This window comes from Lepisma saccharinum, chromosome 3, assembly GCF_977018435.1.
Source record: "Lepisma saccharinum chromosome 3, izLepSacc3.1, whole genome shotgun sequence".
NCBI lineage: Eukaryota > Metazoa > Arthropoda > Insecta > Zygentoma > Lepismatidae > Lepisma > Lepisma saccharinum.
Genome location: NC_139231.1, coordinates 111,416,535 through 111,441,825, shown reverse-complemented (window position 1 = coordinate 111,441,825; position 25,291 = coordinate 111,416,535). Strand labels below are relative to the sequence as shown.

Genomic DNA, 25,291 nt, shown 5'->3' with positions numbered 1-25,291 from the left:
TCCCTCCATAATCTAAGACTTAACACTGATATACAAGAGTTCGATATAGTCTTTTCCAAAGTTTAATTCTCAATACCCTCCAGAATCTACGTGCCAAATTAAGGCCTAATATGTAAGAGTTGGATATCCTCCACGATAATCCATATTACCTTTAACAATTTCCTTAGAAGTCTACAAATTGCTATTTGTATAGCAGCAATGGTTAATTGATAACGTAATTCAAATTGTGTCCAATGCTATATTGTTCACGTCAAATGTCCATCCTAAAAATATCCTCCCCCCTTCCCAAGTTGGGTGAACGTAACGTGCATACACAAACCCACATATGAGCACCTCTGCCCCTAAATATTTTCTTTTCTTCGTCTAATGGATTAAATATATTGCATGTTTTAGAAAAGTATATAAATGTTGAATTTTATATTATTTGGAGGGAAAAAATCCCCCCCAAAAATCTCGATGAAGCAGTCTGCTCCATAATCCTCCCCTCCCCCCTGTGGGCACCCCTGGGGGTAAGGACAAGGCTTAGCATTAAGAGACCATATATTATATGTGTAGTTGTTTTGAATCTGATGTACGAAACTATATTTATGTGTAAAATAGTATCTGAATCACAGACAGGGGAAATAGAGGAGGGGCAAAGAACATTAGCGCCGCGGAAGTTTGAATACAATACAATAAAACAGTGAGATATAATGACGTTTTTCTTTCTCCAAATGAACTTTCATCAAGGCTTTTGCCCGTCCCTTCGTAATCAGAGGGTCGGCGTACACCCATGTCTACGTGCCAATACGACTTACAGACAGAGTTGAAATACGTAGTGGTCGTTTTGATGAGTCACACCACTTATTTCTTAGCAATTTCTATCCAAAGGTGCCTATATATAGTATTACATATTATAAATGTTCCAACTCAATGATATCGTTCGCTTTCTTCGGGAAGTTGCTTCATAGTTTCTCACTTTTTGAATGCATAGAAGCAGAAAGGACAACAGTTGAAAAACTATCATGCCCTACGTGTTAACAGAATGTTGAAGCAGACCGAACACACAAAAAATCGAGTTAATGTATCAAGTAAGCCACAGTATGTGTTTGAAAAGTCATATTATTAATTTTTCAAGTTGTGCCACATTGTTCTTTTTGTTTCAGGTATGATTACAATGTACATTCGCTATCTTCAAGTGGGCGTACTTGTCAAAGCCACACAAAATTATCGCTTAAGATCCCTGAATACATTCTGTTTGTGGCTGGAGACGATTTCTCTATCTTCACTGAGCGTCGTAGGGAATTTTCAGTCTGCAACACTGTACGATATTCACTTTATTGCTGGTACTATTACAATTTTGCTCCACCTTTTTGATATGTGGATACAGATGAGTCTTTTCTTGACATGTTATCTTTGTTAACACTCACTTTATATTCCTCGCGATTTGTTTCTTCATGTTCTATTTCATCTCATTTTCAACCTTTCAATATTCTTGTAATTTTATATTATTTCTTCTCTATCTTTACATATAAACGATTTAGAATTTTAGGAAATAAATTATATTTAATTGATGCAAGGTGGCCCATTCTGTAGGACGTTTGATTGCTATGCATGAGACCATGGGCGTATTTAAGCGGGGGTTAAACAGGTCCAACTCCCAGATTACCTGTTCTATTCGCTTGTTCATAAAAAAAATATTCAGATTTATTTTGTTCTCCCAATTAGAGTCGTATAGAAGGGAATACGGATGGGAAAGAAATTAAATCCACACACTAGATGGGACTGCAGACCAAATTCCTGTAATTTCCTGATAGTTTCGGAATATATCTGGAAATGCATAGAAAATTCCTGACATCTAGCAAATTATAAAATGTTACATGTAATTTTTGTCCTAAGTAGTTGTTTGTGAACTTGTAGTACGAATATTACCATTTTATTATAAGTTCCTGAAATTGAAGAATTAAATATTCCTCAAGTTCTAATTTTTTTGAGAATTTAAATTTTCCGAACTGTTTGTTAATCGCGAGAATCCCAAAGCCTAGATCGGAATTGGGAATTCTCTTTCCAATTTGTTCCTGTTGGAGATCTAACTGTATCTGGGTTACCTTCAACTATCACTTCTGTGGGTTTAGGAAAAAATTGTTGCTCAAGGATATGATGGTGCTGATGTAATGCGTGGTAGATTTAATTTCAGAGAAGTGTTCAAAAGCAATTTTTGGGCATTGTTCAGCACATATTTATAACTCTAGCTGTTGCCTATTCATGTGAAATTTATGAGATAAGATACTACATTGGGACTGTGAATCAGTTATATTTTCTTCCTCGAGACTTCTCAAAGGAATTTAGTTTTTATAAAACGCAGTGCAAGAAAGGTAAAAACGGTAACATTCTCAAGTTGTTTGACGCAAGATGGACAGAAAAGTACCAATGCTAAGTAGCGTGACTTGTGCAATTGTTTTCTCTAATTGCAGAAACTTAGAGACTTTACAATTTACCAGAACAAGAGAAACATTTCAGCAAGCTTTTCAGTTTCTTCAGTGTGTAACCTGTGAGAAGTTTCAAATATCTGTCGTCCATTTTAGGACCATTTTGTAGCAGAAATGAACTCACGTTTCTCTGAACACAGTCAACACATTGCAAAATTGCAACAACTTCTACCAAAATGTGAAATGGGTATCCCTCATTCATTGGAACAGTGCTTCAAAAATGTTGGATGGTCTGGTTGATAATTTTTACATTTTCAAATCTGAATGACAAATCTGGCAAAATAAGTGGCAAACAGTAATTGGATAGACACGTCCAGGGTCTGCATTTTAGGCAGTTGAAAGTTGTGACAAACCCTTTTACTCAAATATGCACAAATTGTTGGTGAACTTGACTACACTGCAGTTTCAACTGCAACACCCGATAGGATGTTTTCAACTTTAAAGATGTTGAAATCATGTCTTTCAAATTCAACGGGAGATTCTCGACTAATGGACCATGCACTGTTAAGTGTACGTAGGAATATTAAAATAACACCGATGATGTTATTTTCAATTTTGTAGCAAGGAGGGAAATAGTATTTCTAATATTGTAATTCTTTTATAAATTGAATCTTGGAATAGCTAGCTTTTTCAAAAGCAATTTCTACTCATTTTATATTGAGAAGTTAGAAGTTTGTAGATAGATCAAATTTAATAAAGTTGTGTCCCTCCATTTGGTGGCAGATTGGATTTTGATAGCTTTATCGGCCTCGTCGATGGCTCTGTGGTAGCGTAGTCGCCTTGCAATTAAGAGGTCCCGGGTTCGATATCCTGTGGAGGCAAATAGTGGTTCGGATCCCACTTTAAACTGTAGGTCCAGTCCCGATTAGCCTTACTGTGCATAAAGTGGACTTAAAACACCAACTGAATCAATCAATAGCTTTATCATACCTAGGATTTTCCGGGACAATCCCGGAATGATATAATTTGTTCCGGTGTTCCAAATAGTTTCTTCTGGATGCACAAATATCCTGGAATCGGGTGGAAAAGAAGAAATTATTAAGTCCATAGTTTCATGAACTGTATTTATATTTAAATGCGTGGACGTAATTTTAAAACACTCATTTTAAAAAATAATCTTAACTGTACAGTACATTGAACCGCTCCCTCTCGATAATGTGTGTACAAGAGTTATCGAGTTACAAGAAGCTTCTGCAAAGATATTTGACTTCACGATGGCACCTCCGTCTGCTAGCAGCACTCAATTTTAGTTGCAAATCTCTTCCATTGTATAGTAAGCTGCTTACTGTAAACAGTCAGTGGTTGGGTGCCTGCAATGTTCAGTCCGCAGTTTTCAAATAAAGTTTCGACATTGTGAAATAGCAGCTTAGTTCATTATGACACCAAAAAGGATTTGCAAGGTTCATGATATACTTTTAAGTGGATTTCTGTTTTTATTAAGAAGTGTAAAGAATATGATAATGGGACTGTGCAAATGTACGTAATAATTATGTTGTACATACACACAACTTTGTCTGGTCCAGCCCCCCCCCCCCCGTTCCCTTACATGCTTCTGGTCAGCACTGTCCCTGGTTCTCACTTGTGAAATACAGCAACCCTAATCATACCCAAAGTTGACTCCCTCCCTTACGTGAACTATACATGAGACACGGGTTCGATTCCCTAGGCGGGTGATCTCTGTGTAGGAATTATAATTATTCAACCAATATCCCTGTATAGAGTGGCTCTTGGGCTCAATCCGAAAAGTTATATTAGGATCGAGTAATTACTCTAATGTTCAAAAGAAATCATTTTGTTGATCACTGTAATTAATTTGCCTTTGGAACGATTTCAAATCTTAGAATATGTTAAAAATGAAAGCATAGAAAATTTATGCTTTTTCATTTAAATGTGGGCTAGCATCTCCAGTCGTGCAATGTTTTGTCGTGTATGTGGAAAAATGGTATTTTATCACTAATATGCTCACACGTTATTTCGTCTCGGTACGATAAACAATGCGAGGAAACTAGTAACAATGATTTTTAACATCAATAAATAACCGGAAATATTTTTTGTACAGAATCTATTATTAGAATGGAATACAACACATGATAATTTTTCAACGTATTCCCCCACAAGTTCAATGCACCTGCACCAGCGCTCGACAAGCCTCCCAATTCAACGTGAAAAGAATTCTCTTAGGCGTGTGCGTAACCAGGCATGCACTGCTGCCTGGACGTCTTCATCATCCTCGAACCATGAGCCACTAAGAGCGTCTTTAAGTGAGCCAAAAATGTGATAATCTGAAGGTGCCAGATACGGGGAATACGGGGGTGGGGGTAAGCAGACGAACTTTAGGTCATTGATGGTAGCTAATGTGACTCTAGCAGTGTATGGTCTCGCGTTCTCATGCAGTAACAGGACGCCACTGGACACCAGACCACGTCGCTTCTTCAAAATTGCTGGTTTGAAATTTTCACGCATAAGGTTTGCGTACGTCACACTGTTTACATTTTGACCTCTTGGCATGTAATGTTTAAGAATTGTCCCCTTATGATCCCAAAACAAAGTCAACATGACCTTCCCAGCACTTCTTTCAGCTCGCACCTTCTTGTTTCTTGGAGATGAAGAATGTCGCCACTCCATTGTAGCCCGCATTCGTTCAGGTTCGTAAAAATGTACCTAACTTTCATCTCCCGTGACAATACTGCGAAGAAATGCCTCCCCTTCAGCCTCGTCCTGTCACAAGAGCTCCCAGCACACATCCATGCGCCTTTCTTTCATTTCTGGTGTCAAATGTTTTCAAACCCACCTCGCACACACTTTCTTTAACATCAGTACGTCATGAACAATATGGTGGGCTGATCCGAAACTAACGTTCATCTCTGATGCAATCTCACTCACCGTAATACGCCTGTTTTCCCGTATCAACTCGTCAACTCTCGCAATGTTGTTCTACGTGACTTCAGGGACAGAGCGTCCTGGACGTGGCGAATCTATTACACTTGTTACACCCTGTTTGAACTTCTCTGCCCACCCGTACACTTGTCTTCGACTCAAACAGCTTTCACCATATTGCACTGCCATCCGACGGTGAATTTCGATTGGTTTCAACCCTTCAGCTAACAGAAATCTAATGACACTTCGCTGCTCCAAGTTGGTGCAAACCTGCAAGGGTGCCGCCATCTTGTTTCACTGATTCCCAGCACCCCGTTCTAGAGGCAGGCGTCCCAGGCCCATCTGTTAATAGTTCTAGGACACCACCCCAAAATAACAAAGAAACACCAAACATGGTCGTATTTTCGATTTTTTATACAACTTTTCCGGTTATTTATTGAATGGACCTTGTACATTATACATTATGGATCAATATGTCTATAAACACCTCTACAAACAAATGAATGTTGATAATCAAGTATGACATATAACAGTTCAAACATTTCACAGAATCTTTTGAACTCTTGCAAACAGAAAGTCGCTATAAATATTTAGAATAGTGGATGAGTCTGTATTTACAAACAAATACACATATCAATAAACACTTTAAATTTATCATTTATTGTACCAAATAACTGTAGTTATTTGACCATACTAGCTACAATCTTGTAATTCTGATTTCTTCTAGATGATCTTCGACTACACATTGGGTCCACGATACGTCACAAAAGGAACTGCTGATTTTAGAACTCTGCTTACAAAAGTAGCAACCGTTGTTCTGGTAATTTGTGGAATCGCAACAGCAATATCGTTCTCAGAGTTCAAAGGTAAGTGGAAACCATTGGTGTATAGAAGTGTTTTTGAGTTCTAGCTAAAATAATGTCTGAAAATGTATTTTGAAATTGCATTTCTTTGCTTAGAATATCTGGATAGTACCTAATGTGTTACATTGACAGGCGTCAGTGGTGGTTGAAAGTCAATGGCTTGTTTTCATTCTGTGCAGGTTTATGTATGATCTTCATCTATGACTTACTATAATAGCATTTCTGAGAGTTAATAGACTCTATATTTTTTATGAAAATGCACTTTGCAACTTTGGCCCAAGGACTTGGGAATTCAAACTGTCCAATTGTATTCAGTAGGTTAAAATTACAAGCAAAGAAACAGTTTTGATATTTACATCTTGCAATGTGCAGAAGTGGCCAATGACTGTTTTAGATTAAGAAGACTCCTTCATATAATGTTAGAAAGATGTTAAACGGGCACAAACATCACCACGCCATGCGAGCTACATGCGAAAATCATTACGGCGCAGTTTTAGCACTGTGCTAGGTGGCAAAAGAACTGAACGAATGAGGTTCGCACATTTTATTTTCCCTAAAGTTTCTCAAATTTGTCCAAGGACTCGGCATCATATGACGTCTATACATTTTCTTAATAAGTATTCTACTAAAATGTTTACAACGAGATAAGTCTGTATGAATAAATCTTTTTTTTTTTAATTATTTCACAGGAAATAGTTACTTTCTATGGACTCCTGGATTCTGTGGAGGTGGGGTATTGTCCTCGTATCCTTATTACTTACTCAATGTTCCTTGCAGACTCAGTTTTATTTATCATAAGTATTTGATTTAGTCCCCACATACGTGCCTGAAAGTCCTCAGGACGTACGTACACCTAGTTCGACTGGAAGGAAAGGGAGGTAGAGAGAAACTTTGAATATTTGAATATTTTATCATGAATAAGATAAATAACACGTAGGCTGTAGGCTGCAGTTGTGTGCAATATAATTTCAAAAAAATCATCCTTGAAATTAAGTTGATTACCGTTAACAATATAGTTGCCAAAAACACATTAGAAACAGTCATGGCCTTTTGTTATGGCAGTCAATATTTTGCAGTGCCTAAACTCTCCCATATCCTTCTCAAGATACGTATTTTCGTTTCAGGAGTTGAGAAGAAATGCTTCACAGATATCTCGCAGATTCCTTGTTAACTAAATCCTATTGGTATACTTGCAGATCATATTCTCCTGCGATCAAGTGGATCAAAATGGCAAAAGGGAATGAGGTTGCAGATTCGAAACTACAATACCATTATCTCGAATGCAGTCGTTATACAGTGCATTGTTTAGTTTTACTTCACGTATTAGATATTGGCAATGTTCGGAAAGTTACTTTTTTAAAGTAACTAGTTACAGTTAACAATTACTTGCATCAAAAAGTAACTGAGTTACAGTTACAGTTACACGTTTTGGAAAGTAACTCAGTAACAGTTACTGGTGCTTGAAAAGTAACTGTAAGCTACTTTTACAGTTACTTCGAACAGAAATTTTCTTGCAAGCAATTACATTGTATGTACACTACCGACAAAAAGTTTAAGACCACCATGAAAAATGGCCAAAAAATCAGTATGGAGTGTTATATGGAACCAACAGTTCCTGTCCAAGAAAGACGTGACGATGATACACATGGAAAATGCAATGTAGTCTAGTTTGAACCCCGTAAGACGCGAAACCAATTTTTTTCCGAATGTGTAGCATGTGGTTGGCAAAATGGAAAGTGACAAAAACGTTGCTGAAGCTGGCAACATTGCAGCTGTGTGCGTGAAACCGGTCAGTACGGTAGCCAGACTCATGCACATCCTTATCAGTGTCTCAGGGTCAGTTGATGTTCATGCAGGCGACATTGCGAGCCCATTATTGTGTGTGAGGTGTGCAAGGTAAGTGGGGCTATGTGAAATGGCCCGTCATCGTGGGGAAGAGGCGATTTCGGTTGAAAAGCATGCTGTGATATGTGCACTGAAAGATGAAGGTTATTCGGAATGCAAGATAGCAAGAAAACTGAATATTTCTAAGACTGTTGTTCATTGTGCATTGGACAGATACCTTAAAACCAACAGTCATGCTGACCGTGCACGTAGTGGAAGAGCTCGTGTAACGTCTGCAGCTGACGATAGATATATTACAGTAACTAGCAAATGGAACAGGCGCCTAACAGCACCAGTCATCGCTGCTTCCCTGAATAACAGCCGAGTGACGTCTGTGGCTGTGTCAACGGTGAAGAATAGGTTGCGTGAAGAAGGGCTGCATGGCAGAGTAGCTGCTAGAAAGCCATTGTTACGACGTGTGAACAAGACGAAACGATTGGCCTGGGCTAAAATGCACCAAGGTTGGACTGTGGATAACTGGAAACGGGTACTTTGGACCGACGAATCCAAATATGAATTATTTGGCAGCAATAGGCGAACCTTTGTGCGTCCAAAGGTTGGAGAGAGAATGAAAGAAGAGTGTCTTGTTCCCACAGTGAAACATGGGGGTGGAAGTGTAATGGTGTGGGGATGTTTTGCCGGAAACCAGATGGGCGACCTTCATAAAATTCAGGGAACATTGGTAAAAGAAGGGTATCATCAGATATTGGTGCACTATGCCATCCCCTCTGGTCGTCGTCTTGTTGGTAATGGGTTTATTTTTCAGCAAGATAATGATCCCAAACACACATCCAAATTGTGCACGCGGTATTTGGAACGCAAGGCAACAGCAGAGGCATTAGTTCTCATGACGTGGACACCACAGTCATCTGATCTTTCACCAATTGAACTGCTATGGGACCAAATCGATAGGGACATCAGGAAGAAGTTACCCAGCAACACTCAACAGCTATGGGAATTCATCAACGATGCCTGGCGTAACATTCAACCATCCTATCTGGAAAAAACTATTGGAGTGCATGCCACGTGTTTGCGCTGATGTCATTAAGGCCCATGGCGGGCATATTGATGAAAGCAAAATTTGAGGTGACATTAGTGTGTATAGTGGCTGTACCTATGTTTGTACATTGCCAAGTAGATTCTTACACCTGTTTCTTGTACATTAATTATGATATACATTCATTTCTACTGATTTTTGGCACTTTTTCCTGGTGGTCTTAAACTTATTGTCGGTAGTGTATAACTGATGATGATCATTAACTGCAATAATATAATATCTGCAGACTTACACATGCATTTTATTTATGCTTCTGATTGTTTCGAAAGTCTTGGTAAGTCTTAAATATGTAAGTCTTCACACATTTATATTATTCAATAGAGGCGGAAGGTATGCCTGTAGGGAGGGAACAAATTATCAATTATTTCTCGTCGAGGGAGGGATTGAGTTTCAAATACGAAAGCCACTTTTCGAATTCCCCATAACAACAATAAATAACACACATTTTAAATCGAAAACATATCACATTTTAACTACACACATATGCACAGCTAATAACCCGTGGATCGACAGCCCTTGAAGAGAAGGGCCTTGGCCTATTTCCCGACTGCCAGTCTTCCTCACACAATCCTGCCTAGAGGTGTGGAGATTCACAACCAGTAATGGGGTGACGTGAAGTCAGCACGTCGAACCCGCAGCCATTATAGGAGATTTCCGTGACCGGATTACGCTACTCACTCGTAGCTCCCCAATTTCCTCACGATGGTGGGTTACCAGCGATCCTATACAAAGGCCGAAAACTAAGAGACTGAATCCAGGTCGAGTCTAACCCATACCGTCCTGCAGTCGGTAATGCGGTTTCGATTATCAATGTGGCCAATATTAACTTTTGGGACCGAATAATTATTAAATATGTTCTGTATGCTATTTATAATATTCAAGTAATTATTTATATTTCACAACTGTATAAAATATGCATGTAGTTCGTACAGCCAACCGGCTAGCACACGAGAAGTGATAAATATCATCATCATACATTTCTTATTTATTTAAAGATGAATATACTTCTCTAACCTTAATAACGACTTCTATCATATATGAGGAATAACGAAATTGAAGGTAGAACATTAAGAAAAACATTTCATTTTAATTCCAAACGTTTGATTTCACAGCGCTTGATAGTCCAGGACTGGCTATGGTTCTGTAGGAAAGTTTGAGTATAGAGAATGTTATTTAATCATTGCTTAGTAGGTGTCTTAGGAAGTATTTTTGGCTTGTGTGGACATCCGTCACGTGGTACATTTTCCCGCTATGATGTTATCGAAGATTGCGGCCACTCAATCACCAAACTGCTCATATCTCTGTTAATAATTGACCGATTATGATGAAAATTGAGTCAATATGTTGTAATTTCTATTTAGAAGGTGAATGAAGATGATTTGAAAAGCGTTTTGTCTTTTTTTTTTTTATATTTCTTTTGCATAAAAAGGTGCATAGATACTTTCAATTAATACATATTGCAATAAATTCAATATTACTGTTGAGTTTATTTTTATGTCCACTTCATGCACAGAAAGGCTCATCAGGACTAGACCTACAGTTGAAAGTGAGATTCGATCCACTATGTGGCTTCACTGCGTATCGAACTCGGGACCCTTTGATCAAAAAAGGAGGAGATTGTATAATTTGGTTTATTTTGCTTCGCTTTCTACCACTTTTGGCTATTCACGAAGATGAGGATGAATGATGATATGATGAAATTGATGAATGAACACTCACAAAGATCACCCATACCGAGGCCGCGATTCGAACCTGGCATCCCTAGCGTTGTAGCGTGTGCTGTGCTAAAAGGCGAAGACTTTACCACTGTGTCGATAATCATAATGCAATGATACCATAAATAAAGTGGCTTTATACTACCATTAAAATTCATATTTACCAAGAGTGATTGTATTACAATTTCAGATTTTATCTGATATGGGTTTATCCGTTCCCTGATATTGCCACACATACAAAAGGAGCAACAGGTTAATTCACGTTCTCTACAAATGCATGAAGATCTAGTACATTCTTACCAATTATAGGACATATGTTCCTTTCTGGAACATAACCACCTACTATCAGTTGAAAACCAAATCCAGAAGGATCTATGCGAACAATCAGGTCATCTCAATACATTGTTGCAATAAGATCTCAAAAAAATGTTCCCTAGCATCTGGTTGTAGGTGGCAAATCTTCAATGTCTGTATTCTTCCCATGACGATACCACCACAATATGAGTTCAACTAAATATTGCAAAAGGATCATCTTTTGCAGGTTTAGTTTTTTTTATATCTCCTCCCAGACAGGTGATGCTCCAAAGTTCTCCAAATTCACAAATTAAATTCACTGTAAAGAGATATTTTTTTATCACTAAACTTACTAGTGTAATCTGATCTGGGATTATTTTCTACGACTTCTCCAACTTCTTAAGAATCTGATCTGTTCTGGTAGACAAGGTGTCAGGCAACTACACCTAGATACGGTATAGAAATTTCGGCTATTATTTTCTGTGTTTGATTCTGTCTACTTCTTTATATCTAAATAGATGACATGAGGAGACCACTCTTGCTGCGGACATGGGAATTTAAGCAAATAATCATTTGATTTCAAAAGAGATCATCTGATGTCATAGGGCATACTAAGCAAAGCAGTCTGTGGAAAATGGAAGATAACACGTGATGAGCATCGGATGATATCCAGTCTATTTCGGGAAGTAACGGACTGCATTACTTTCTCGAAGGTTTGAACGTCCACCACGAGTCCTCTAAGAAAACCCAGGACAGATATGAAAAGGTCCACAATGTACACACACACACACACACACACACACACACACACACACACACACACACACACACATATATATATATATATATATATATATATAGGGTGACTGATAATTAGATGTATTCCCTAAAAGGGTTTAAAGTAGAGACAAGTTGCAATAAATTTGGTCTCGTAACTCGTGATGTGATGGTGCCCTTGATGTATTGACCAGCTGTTAAGATCCTCTCCCTGAGCTCTTCTTGAAAGTTTACCGGTGTCTTGTCATGTGGCTCCAAATGTAAAAGTCGCAAGGCCACAAATCGGGAGATCGAGCCGGCCAGGGAATCGAGCCGCCTCGGCCAATCCATTTCTTTGCTTAATTTTCAACCAGCCACTGTCGCACGCCCAGGCAGAAGTATGAATGGGCGTAATCAACAATCATTTGATCGAACCATTTTCCTGCCCCAAATCTTAAATGGCATCATTTATGAACATTTTTTGAGGAACGGGGTGGCAATTTTGTTGGAGGATGTGCCTCTAGTTACAAGATCTGACATGATTTCTCAGCATCATGACTGCCCAGCTCGATCCCCCGATCGATTTGACGCCTTGCGACTTTTACATTTGGAGCCACATGACAAGACACCGGTAAACTCGAAAGAAGAGCTCAGGGAGAGGATATTAACAGCTGGTCAACACTTCAAGAACACCATCACATCACGAGTTACGAGACCAAATGTCCGTAAAAACCTGCGTGCCTGCATTCGTAATGGAGGTGTCCTATTTAAGCAAGACGTGTAATGTTCTTTAATTGTATTGTCCATTGATTCCATTCACCTGAAGATGAATGAAGTATTATTTCTTTTACACAAATGTGAATGTTAGCAACATTTGTACCTTGTTGGATAGCTGATGACTCAAGGAAGTAATTTAAGTAATTTGCACGCTTCGTGTCATACCATTTTTGTTATTAATACGTTGCCAAGTAAACTAAGAGTGCATTTTTCTATCATCACTTGTAAATTTAGACCCACCCGTTACTTACATGTGATTGTTATTTGGGAAAACCTTTTTTTAACGAACCACTTATTTGTTAGCTATCAGAAAACGCTGAAATAAGTTCCATACAATGAGCAGTTTTTTCTCAATTCATCTTTTTATGTGGAAAATTGTCAATTTTTTTTTTAAAAAAAACAATAGAAATTCGATTATCTCGAAAACTACTAATTTTCGGACGGGGTATCATATGGTCAAATATATTGCAAATTGTCTCTACTTTAACCCCTTTCAGGGAATATATCTAATTACCAGTCACCCTTATATATGTATATATATATATAAATATATATATATATATATATATATATATATATATATTTCGGTGGGACAGCTGACTTAAGAATACATTTTGGGATCTGTCCATGCTTTCTTCTCATATGTGAGGGGCATTATCCAACGTTAGAAAAGTTCCCGGATTTGAACCGGCCGGGGATCGAACCCGAGACCTTTAGTATGGTAGTCAGACGCGTTACCGACCTTTTTTTAACAAACTTTTATTTTATCAGCATATATACAAAATAGATCTTTTTCCTTACATAAATTTTGTTAAAAGTATTGTATAGAATTTTTAACATAGTAAGTAATATAGTAAGAGTCCCATTTTCTCTATGTTATACAATATTTTTTGGCGTAAACATGCAGTTGTACCTGTAATACAAATATACGTTTCTTCATATATTAAATACCTGTTTACACTTTCACACCACAAGTATACAATTATTGTTGTCTAAACAACTCAGAGGTAGTTAGTTTCCAAAATACTCATACATTTTTGGATATTGTAACATTTTCCATCTAGTTCTTTTTAAATACTGTGTGAACAAAATGCTATTGCTTTCATACTTTTTACAAAATACATAATATATTGTATTAGCTATTAACCAAATTACTGCATTGTTTTTCTTTTCAGGAAAATATTTGAAATCTGGTCTTGTACACATCGACGGTTGAAAGTACCGGGGTGCTGTTCGGCATATTTGTCCTAGATATGTCGTTAGGCATTTCCAAATTTCCTGTACTCCATTACATGTTACTATTCTATGTTCAATGGTGTCTATCTCTCCACATATGTGGCATTTATTAGTTGTTAGTCTATTGATATTATGTAAGTGTTCATTAGTTGGTATAATATCATGTATTACATTGTACCAAACACTATACACTGATGTATCCAGAAATTTCTTATTTAATTTTTCCAAATATTTTGCCATCTGTTATTGGGAAAATGTTCTTCAATGCGGTAAGTCGATTGTGAGCTCCAATCCTCCTTTTAGTTTCATTTGCCATAGATTGGATAGTGATATTCAAAAAAGATGTCCATACCACATAAACCAACCAATTGCTGAATTCATTATTCTGAGGTATTTTTGATTGATTGGGATCACTTGGGCCATATAGTTTAATTTACTAAGCATATATGTTTGCAAAAACCACACCCGTTGTATCATGTTCAACTGTCTGCTGTGCATTTGATAACATTGTATGCGAATGTCTCTAGCTATCTTTTGCCAATTGGATTCTAACATTTGTTCCTCGTCCCTGTGAAAAATTATTCCTAATATTTTAATTTCCTGTACATATGGTATCCCTACATCTGGATATTTTTGAGCCATATGCCAAAGGGTAGCGCCTTTGATTTTTCCATATTTATTTTGGCCCTACTAGCACGGCAGTATATACGTATCGCTGCCATCATTTTTCTGCATTTGCTCGTTTGTGGTGATACAAGCGGATAGATCATCTGCGAAAGCAAACACTTGGTTTTCCTTAAAGGCGTGTATCGCGTCGGGAGTAGTTTTCCTGATATATTACAGCAAAGGATCCAGGGTTAAAGCAAGCAAGAGCATACTTAGTGGACATCCTTGCCGAATTGATCTTGTTATATTTATTGGGGACGACAGGAATCCATTGACCATTATCCGAGATGTTGCCTGTTGATAGAAACCTTTCAAAATATGAATAAATTTATCACTGAGTCCATATGCCTTTAGCACCTCAAACAGGCAGTCATGCGACACTAAATCAAACGCTTTTTTTAAATCAAAAGCAAGCACACATGCATCAAGTTTCTGCACCATATAATAGGATATCAGATTGCGAATCCCTCCAACTACACTGAATATGTTATGCTTTTTGCCAATGCATGTTTGTTTCTCGCTGAGTATCCGTGGTAAAATTAACTTTAACCTATTTGCTAAGATCTTTGCCATTAATTTATAGTCTCAATTTAGTAATGTCATTGGTCTGTAGTCGTCTACTTGTTTTGCGTGTGTTTTTTTCGGTATCAATATGATGATGCCTTCATTTTGTAAAACGTTTCCATTTTTAAAGACATCTTGTATGATTTTGATTAGCTCATATTTTATAATCTCAAAAAACTTCAAATAAAACTTGTAACCAATACCATCTTTTCCTGGTGCTCCTTTAAGGTTGCATGTTCGTAACGTTTCATATGCTTCTTCTATTGTTATTTCAGTATCTAAAAGTTATCTATCCTTTTCTTGCAAACCATTATTTAGCGATTTCAGTATTGTCTCTCTTGCTTCTGATTCCCCCTCCCCGGTCTGATAAAGCTCCCCATAATAGTCATACAATGTTTGCATGATTCCTGGCTGATTCCCATGCAATTCTCCACCTGAATCCACAAGATTGTTGATCATGAGTGTTTTTTGTTGTTTTTGCATCTGTACATAGTGATACATCGAAGTTCTTTAATCTTGAATTAAATTCTTGGAATTGGTTCTTATTGTTATGCCTTCCATTTGTTGCCTCTGGAGTGTTAAGATTTTGGCTTTATACTGCTGTATGGCTTGGTAATTTTTGGTGACATCTCTCCCTTGACATGCCTCGTGTAAACACTGGTAATAAAAGTTGATCAAACCGTTTCTGTCTTTTGCATTTTCCTTTCCATACCAGCAGAAAAAAGTTTTTAATTTTGGTTTTACATATCGAACCCACCAGTCATTATGATTACTGTAATGCTTTTGTTGTTTACACCATTCGACCCATTTTTGTGCAAATATTTCATTGATATGTGGAAGCTCTAATAACTGTATATTTAGCTTCCAATATGATGGACCCCTGACTAGTTTTGTTTGTTGTTTGTTTGTCACTTTCTTCTTCTGTATTAAATTCACTTTCCAGCTTACAGTCTTTCAAAGGTCCCTTGTCCTCCTCCTTTCGGACATTGTCCTTTGCAGCTGGGATGGGAGGAAGATCAGGTGAATTCCCTCGTCCTGCATCTGGTCATCCTGCATTTCTTCACTTCCTTTTTCCTCTTGTTTGTCTAGGTGAGATGTTCACGGTTGTTTTGTGTCCATCGATAATATTTTCTGGTTGTGTTCTTCCTTTGTGGTCGCCGTATTTACCGGTGGTAACATTTCCACCGGGCTGGTATCACTTGGCACATTCTTTATCCCCTTATCTTTCTTTTATTCTTTTATCACCTTTTGTAGACCTTCCGATTTGTTTTGATTATTATCTGGTTGGAACTGATTGTTCACGTTCGAGGAACTCCCCTTTTCCACTATTATATCACTATAATTTCTCTCTCGGTTTTTATTCACACGAAGCGTTGTTATCTGACGACTATCACATTGCCAGCTATCGTGTCCTTCTTTTCCACACGCCCTGCACGTTCTCGGCTGTCCGTCGTATATCACATGGCACTGATGAGATTTTACTGTAATGAACGACGGAATCGTTTTTTTAGTTCCATTTTCACAATTCTCACCCCGTTATAAACTTGATATTTAAAGTTATCAGACCACTTTTCTTTGTCTATACATTCAACCTTCCCAAATTCCGTCATTTTTTCTTTCACACAGTCATCATCTAATTCTAGTGGTAAGTTAAACACTCTTACCGCTTTTCTTTCCCTCCCCGCATCACCCAAAAGCAATTTTACAGTTTCACCATTATCATAACAAAAGTTTGTTTCCGGACCACATTTCTCTAATATTCGCGTCATTATTGCGTCTCTGATACATTTTACGAAAACACATGGAAAATGTGTAGGTATTTGTATTCCCAAGATCTCATCTACGTGGAGTTGAAATTGTCCATGTATAAAAAGTCATGAATTTCTCTCGCCGGCGGCCTCGGTGCCCCGACCGCAAAACGTATCTGGATGGTATTTTGTCAAATAATATTCATCTTTTTACAAATCTAAAGTACTTTTCCAATTCTACTTACTTGCCAGCCAACTGCACCAAACGCCACACTCAACACACACACGGCACTCCCGCTCGTTGTTTGCTGAAGGCAACTTTTCACTGACCTTCACGGAGCAACTAGTTTCCGCGTCCGCTCTCTCTGAAGACTTCCACGGAACTCGCCGACTAAGCAACCAGTAATAGATATTTTGATGTGCCATCCACACATTTAGTTCCTTTTCTGGTGATGAACGAATCGAAATATCAATCAACTATATATCTGTGCAACATAGAAAGCGAATAAATCAGCTAGAAGTACATAATTTTCGTCGGTGGGGAAGCTGACTTAACAATGTTGATTCATTCAAAACATACATCCCAGAGTGGGTTTACTCTAAAACAGTTCTTGTTAGATCTCTACTGATATTTTGGTTTTGGCTAAGTTTCATTGGACTATTCTACATCGATTTGGTGTACAATAAATATGGACGTGCATAAGACTTGTTGATTCAATGCGATTATTGCCTGTTCATAGTATTTACCAGCCAACAATGTAATATCTAGATACAAGAAAAGATCTCTTTACAGTGAATTTAAATTTGTGAATTTGGAGAACTTTGGAGCATCACCTGTCTGGGAGGAGATATAAAAAAAAACTCTAAACCTGCAAAAGATGATCCTTTTGCAATATTTAGTTGAACTCATATTGTGGCGGTATCTTCATGGGAAGAATACAGACATTGAAGATTTGCCACCTACAAGCAGATGCTAGGGAACATTTTCTGAGATCTTATTGCAACAATGCATTGAGATGACCTGATTGTTCGCACAGATCCTTCTGGATTTGGTTTTCAACTGATAGTAGATGGTTATATTCCAGAAAAGAACTAAGTCCTATAATTATTAAGAATGTACTAGATCTTCATGCATTTGTAGGGAACGTGAATTAACCTGTTGCTCCTTTTGTATGTGTGGCAATATCAGGGAACGGATAAACCCATATCAGATAAAATCTGAAATTGTAATACAATCACTCTTGGTAAATATGAATTTTAATGGTAGTATAAAGCCAATTTATTTATGGTATCATTGCATTATGATTATCGACACAGTGGTAAAGTCTTCGCCTTTTAGCACAGCACACGCTACAACGCTAGGGATCCCAGGTTCGAATTCCTGCCTGGCCTTGGGTGTTCTTTGTGAGTGTTCATTCATCAATTTCATCATATCATCATTCATCCTCATCTTCGTGAATAGCCAAAAGTGGCATAAAAGCGATGCAATATAAACCAAATTATACAATCTCCACCTTTTTTGATCAAAGGGCCTCGATTTCGATACGCAGTGAAGCCACATAGTGGATCGAATCTCACTTTCAACTGTAGGTCTAGTCCCGATGAGTTTTTCTGTGCATGAAGAGGGCGAGTTTGCGCACGTCGTTATAATTTGTATTTCCTTCACTAACAGGTAAACCTAATGGTATCTACTGTTAATAGTTTTCCTGAGTGACGGTCTTCGAACATCTTGCTTAGCTTATTACTGTTTTTAACAAAATAACATGATAGTACTTAGCATACATTCTTAATATTAATAATTGCCGAAACGATGAATGTGTAGTTCTTCTATGCAACTCATTTTAAAATAGAAACTAAAAGGTATTTGAAGATATGTTTCTGATAAATAATTATCCAGAAAGGCGACGAATTATTATTTTTTAACTTATTACAATAGTTATTAAACAAGAAGTATAATTTTATCGCTACTTCTTTTTGCTTTTGTGGAAGTTTAAGTAACAGTAAACTTAAATCGTATACGCCAGTATGTGTTATGGTTACTGTAACTCCGGTTACAAATGTTACCCCCCTTCTTTCAGTTCTATCCACGTACTGGTATTCTAATCACAAGCGCTGGTCGTGGTGCATCCTTATCAGTTACCAACCTGGTTCGATTTCGTACCCTGTAGCCACCGTTGCGGTACAGTATGAACGTTCATACCCGTTCGATCCGAGACTCGTTCAACTCAGTACCTAAAGCGAATAGGTTGTTGAGTTAGATTACAAAGGTTGTTTTTAGGTACCCGTCCTTCCGGTACTATCTTTGTAAGGCATATCGATAGTTCCGTTCGTAACTTGAAAACGTTGTCAGTTACGTTATGCTTCATGTCCCTGGTGTAAAACGACTTGTTTTACCTGAAGTATTGAGTAAAAGGGAAAGTGTGAGGCATTGAGTGTCAGATGGAAAACTGCTTGGATTATGAAGGGCTTGATGAGTCACGGTCTCTTCCAATTAAATAAATTATCTTACTCTGTGAGCATTTACGTGCAATTTAAAACTTACAGATTCGTCCACAAAGCACCTTAAATTTCGCACACACTTTCAAATAAGAATCTGGAAGTATAGAGAAGAGACGATCGAGGTAGAAGGAAGGGGTTGGTATGTAAAGAATAATTGCTGTTATGCTGTACACCTATTAAAACTAAATTTCCTCCTTAAGATGGTTAGTTGTTCCTGCACGTCGAAACTTGATGATACTTCACGATGTGGATGCAAGCGTAATCGATTGTCCTCTCCAACAACTCGTGGCGAGTGGTTGCAATAATTATATGATGACAGTTACTAGCGTACGCAGGATTAACTTTTTTGGGAGTATGGGGGAGGGGGGGGGGCTGGAATTGTAAAAATGGGGATTACCTAAATTCTACTCATTTCGTATATTTCGAACTTTCACTCAACATTGAAATCTAAGGATTAATGAAAGAGTGATTTGCATTTAGTACTTTCGTTATTCCCAAGTTCATTGCTGTTTCCATTTAAAAAATTTGATTTTTCTCAAAATATCGGGATGGACTGTAGCCCCCCCCCCCCCCCATTTGTAAGCCAGTGTTTACGGTGATGAAGACGATAAATTAAACTTTCTCCATCCTTAGAAGTTGGCTTTATAATTAAGAGAACTTAAAATAATTTTATTTGAAATAATTGTTATTTTCTCAGTGTTAACTTCTATAAATAACTTTTAATATCAAAATTGCATATGAAATGGTATAATGTTGAAAGATAGTTTTAGTATAAGTATTATTAAATGTAAAATTACCTCTCTCTAAAATTCGTAAATTACTTTATTTTTTGCCTTTAGTAGAAAACAGGCAGTCTGCCATTTTGAAATCCGTTTTTGGGTTTTTTCCCGTGGTCCGATTTTGTCTGATTTTGGATATGTTTTTCAGCAATGATTTCTGAGCTAGAAACTGTTTAAAAACATTCTTAAGCAATTTTGCCCACGTCAAATTGTAAATTCCCTGGACTAGTAAATTCTTTTAAAGTAAACATTTCTTGCTTCACGTGTTGCATTTCGAAAATAATTGCGTGTCCAAGTGTGCCTTTATTAGCATTATTTAGCATTTAATTCCAGCTGGAAAATCCAAGATTCAGAATAGGTTTCTAGTCCAATTACAGAACTAAATCTTAACCTTCGTAATGGTCTTGGTGAAAATTTCTGTGCGAGTGGGGATAATGGACGTGTACAGTGGGTGGCAAATGTAATAGTAGGCAAATTGTCAATGAGATTTCTTCTGAACTGGCACTGAATCAATTAAAAACAACTCGCAGATATGTGTAGCTACTGAACGAGTCTTCGAACAAGGCAATGTTGTGTACTCTGTTGTACGTCTTTTATATTTAACCTCCTACTGCGCTACGACACCAGGGGTCCCGGGTTCGAATCCCGGCCTGGGCATGGGTGTTCTTTGTGTGTCCCTTCATCAATTTCATGATATCATCACTCATCCTCATCTTCACGATTAGCCAAAAGTAGCAGAAATGTTAAGTAATGGGAAGTACCCCTTCTCCCCTTCGCACCCTCCGGCGCTACCATGAGCATTATGCATGTTGGGGCAGTTCTTTCTTATGCCAGTTACTTCCCTGCCTCACCACCAGTTTGTTCCCTCTCAGTCACGAACTTCTACTGTTTGGTATGCGGGTTGAACTTTCGTACAGTCACTCAGGGAGCCCAATAGAACAGATGCAGTGCTAAGCAATGCGACAGCTCTGCTTTACGTGTCGTGAGGTGTTTCGCGACACTGTATACCACCCCCTATAAAATATTTATCTTGAATATCGCACACGAGCAAAACACGCTAGCAGTCAGAACGTTCTCTCGCAACCAAAAGTTATGTTCTAATTGCGAACAGTCCTAATTACGAACAACGCCTAAATGGTCCTAATTCCGAACACACAAAATTGAGAAATACTTCCATCCCCTAATTGCGAACAGATGGAACTGAAAAACGTGTTTTAAAAACCGAATAAGGGCGGGTAGTGAGCCAGAGACACAGCTGGTTTGACTAGCAACAATAGTCATGTGATTGACTAGCAACAATAGTCATGTGATTGACTTATCACGATCTTCTACTTTGTAAATCTCTTTTCGTTCGATAAGTCACAGCAAGTATACATTCAATGCTTAAATTAGATATTGGTGAAACGGTTTGTTCATGATATTATATACAGGGCACTGTATATTCAGAATTAAACAATCAATTAAAATATAATATCCTTGGATCGTGTAATGACTGGGTTTTATATTGTAGTGGTTCCATATGGAATATAATTAAAAATACCTCAACTTTTCCAGGTCAAAATTGAGAAATATTTGTTTGGCATGATGAAAAAGTGACTAAAAGACAGTGCCGGATCTACAAGCCGCAAAACCCCGCAGTGGGGGAAGGGGGCGGAGACAAGTAGGTCTTTAAGGAGGCCTCAGCCATTGGCATAGAAGAGGGTTCGCGTAAGTAAAAAGTAAACTAATTTACTCAGAGGTAGAGAAACGAGTACAATATATACAGGTAAAGTTAAAGTTCCCTATGCATATAGCACCATGCCATGAAGGTACATTTATGGTATATGGGTAGAAAGTTGAGGCGGGGGTTGACAGGGTGGACAGTTGGGGTGCCAAAAATCGACTTCGCCTGGATATAAATTTTATCCTGGGCCTTCCTTTCTTATGTAACTATGTGTGAATATATTAAATTCCTATAACGGATTGTAGGAATAAGTACTATAAGCCTTATATTATAATTAAATTCCCAATCAAATGTTTCATGTAAAGTATTATGTTGTATAATTACATCAATACAGTAGTACAGTGAATTTTTTGCGCAGCTAATAAAGTTCGATGCACCCTGATATATATGTTTGTTTATAAATACTAGTTATTGTAATTACAATTTTTCAAAGGTTAAATCAAGTGTATTATTTATTTATTTATTTTTATTTATTTACTCAGAGTTTTAGATACAGTCTTATTTGGCCATTTTACACTGAAACAACATGAAGTAGAAACAAAAGATTACAAAAGATAAAAACAATAACAAAATGAGATAGATTTACATGTTCTTGGTCAGTAATGTACAAAAATTTATTTCTGGAAGGAAAATATCTACATCCATGAGAAGTTTGTTGTAGATTTCTGGCAGCCTATAGAGCGTTTCAACCTTAAAAGTCAGTATGAGTTAAATAGAGCACGGCGTTGCCAGATCAACAAACGGAGTCGCATCGAGTCGCTGTTAATCGCTAATGATTGCGACAAATTTTCTTCCTTAATATCGTATAGCAAATCATCAAAATCTATGAATTTGATGCATTTTCGAAGAAGAAAGTTACCTCAAGATTTGCATGTAAATGTTTATATTTCGACGTAACTATTCACCATTTTACATGTGCATTATATGTGTAATACACGCAACTATTGTTACTTCTTTCGTTAAATGTTGTATCCTTTACATAAACAGAATTAAATAAATGCAAAAACAAACATTAGGATACATTTTTTACGGAAAATAAAGCACACTGCACTTCCTACAAAACGGGGCACCTGCCTGTAACTTGGTGGGGCGCAATGAATTTGATACGCCAGACAGCCTGCATTAACAAACTACGATTACGGAATAAATGACGGTGCTGTGGAGTAACAATGCATTCTAAAAATAACTTCAAACAATGGTCAACACTTTTCTCGTGTCTGATGATTTATACAAAATATCCAATGTGTGTGTGTGTGTGTGTGTATATATATATATATATATATATATATATATATATATATATATATATATATATATAACTCTCCTCGTAAGCCAATTAATTCACTCAGGCGAAGAATATCATATCTACAAACATTATAGATCCCGTAGAAAAATAACTGGAGAAGTTGTTCAAGCGGTTTGATACTTATGGCTTTTGAAGTATTTACTAGGAAAAAAAAAACATTTTGTAAATTTTGTAACATCTCGCAACGCAGCGGTGGTAGAGAAGGACAGAGTTATTGGCAAAACTCATGTATTAGAGAGAGAGAGAGGGAAGTACTCCATTTACTTCCATACTGACTTTCAAGGTTGAGACACTCTATATAAAACAAGGAGCGTTGTGGAAGAGTTGCAGGTTGCGCGTTTGCTTTTGGGGTACCGTAAGTGTAAATTCACTGATTAGGAGATCAGTTCTGATTTTGCCATTTATTATCTTGTATAAAAATTTCATGTCAGCTAGATCACGACGAAAGGATGAAGAGTGAACATTCAGAGCAGCCATGGTGTCTGATTTGGATAAATTTCGGAAAGCAGGTATTCTATGGCGAACAATGGCAAGAAATAAACTGAGAACAGAATATATTCTGGTAAGATTGGTTTATGAGGCCATTGCCCAAATAGGGAAGTAGTATTCAAGGATGGGCAAGATGAAATATTTAAAGAAGAAGGCAAGAGATGATGGGTTTTGAATTTCACTAAATTTGTATGAAGACCAAGAAGGCGCATGGCTTTTTTTAGTGGTAGCTATAATATGATAACCAAAAATGAGTTTTTCATCCATGATAATACCTAGGTCCTTTTGAGTGGAAACTTTTGGACTGCATTCTTGTAATCAACCTTATAATTCTGGAATGTAACCTCGATGACGTTGGCTGCTAATGTGGGGGTCAAAATGGTACCGTTTGAGTCATTTGGGTGTGCATAAAGAATATTGCTTTATGGTCACTGCTGAAACTAATTCACTTAAGGGCCGCTGACATTCCTAGCGCCGCTCGTTACAGACTAGTTCCTAGTTTGACTCTTACGCAGTCGCCTTGGTGTCATGCGTTGATTGGTCGAATCACGATTTCGGCACCGAAGGTTCCGGGTTCCAGTCCTGGCCTAAGGAATGTTCTTTCGTACACGTGTCCTTTCATCAATTTCATCTAACCCTCGTTGTCACGATTAGCTAGAAAGTGCCAGAAAAACAACGTAAATGTGCCTCCCCAATGGTGTAGTGGTATATTCGTCGCCTTGTAATAAAGGTGTGCCGGGTTCGATTCCCGGTGTAGGCACATGTCACAGTGGTTCGGATCCCAATTTAAACTGTAGGTCCAGTCCCGATTAGTCTCTCTGTGCATAAAGTGGACTTAAATCAACAATTCAAAATTTAAAAGAACAACGTTAAATAAAAAATGCACAAATTTATTATATAAAACTTATGTTACGAAAGAATTTGAAAACCATTGCTAAAAAAAGATTATAAAAATTAGCAAGCAGATTTTCTGAGAGTTTTTGGCTTGGGAGTCGACCTTCAACAATGATATGAGAATATTCTTTGCTTGCGATTATTTTCAACGTTTATTTTCCTTCTTGAAGGGGAATAATTTCTCTCATAAAACTCCCACGGTTCTAATTACCATCCGATTCCTAAGCGAAGCTGCATCATACCACAGACAAAGCTGTTGCTATGCATTGTTCTCCAGTTACTCAACAATTCTCAAGTCTGCTACATCAATGGACAACCACAATGGAACAGTGAAACCAGAGACTAATATTAAGTGCATAACCAGTGCTGTAGAACATAGTACGTAATTTATTTACTTTATTATTGTCAATTATGATTATTATTACTGTATCTAGTGATATGTTGTAGTATCCTGAGGCCAACATTATAAATTAATTCGCTAAGTGCTGATTTTAATTGGCATTGCACACTGAACATCAAAAATTTCTAATTAATGCTATTTGGAAAATCTAAGGCAATAGTATATTATGCTTAGAAAAGTAATAACTTGATTAATAATTTGATTTTGGACAACAAGCGAATGCGATGCTATAGAAACAATATGAAAGGATAGGTGAATAATACTACGTAAACTAGAACTCATAAAAAGACATAATG

At 37.4% G+C, this 25,291-nt stretch overlaps 2 protein-coding genes across 2 annotated transcripts in view; both read left to right on the top strand.

Annotated features, from left to right (window-relative positions):
* The window catches only part of LOC145985959 (uncharacterized), a 91,254-nt gene that overhangs the window by 5,637 nt on the left and 60,326 nt on the right, over positions 1 to 25,291 (top strand). The window contains exon 4 of the mRNA XM_083120105.1: positions 6,073 to 6,211. Within this exon, the coding sequence (XP_082976231.1) occupies positions 6,073 to 6,211 (139 nt within the window). The remainder of the gene's footprint in view (positions 1 to 6,072; positions 6,212 to 25,291) is intronic.
* The window catches only part of LOC145985958 (DNA damage-regulated autophagy modulator protein 1-like), a 31,020-nt gene continuing 30,582 nt past the window's right edge, over positions 24,854 to 25,291 (top strand). The window contains exon 1 of the mRNA XM_083120103.1: positions 24,854 to 24,973. Coding sequence (XP_082976229.1) covers positions 24,904 to 24,973 — 70 coding nt within the window. The 5' untranslated portion in view covers positions 24,854 to 24,903. The remainder of the gene's footprint in view (positions 24,974 to 25,291) is intronic.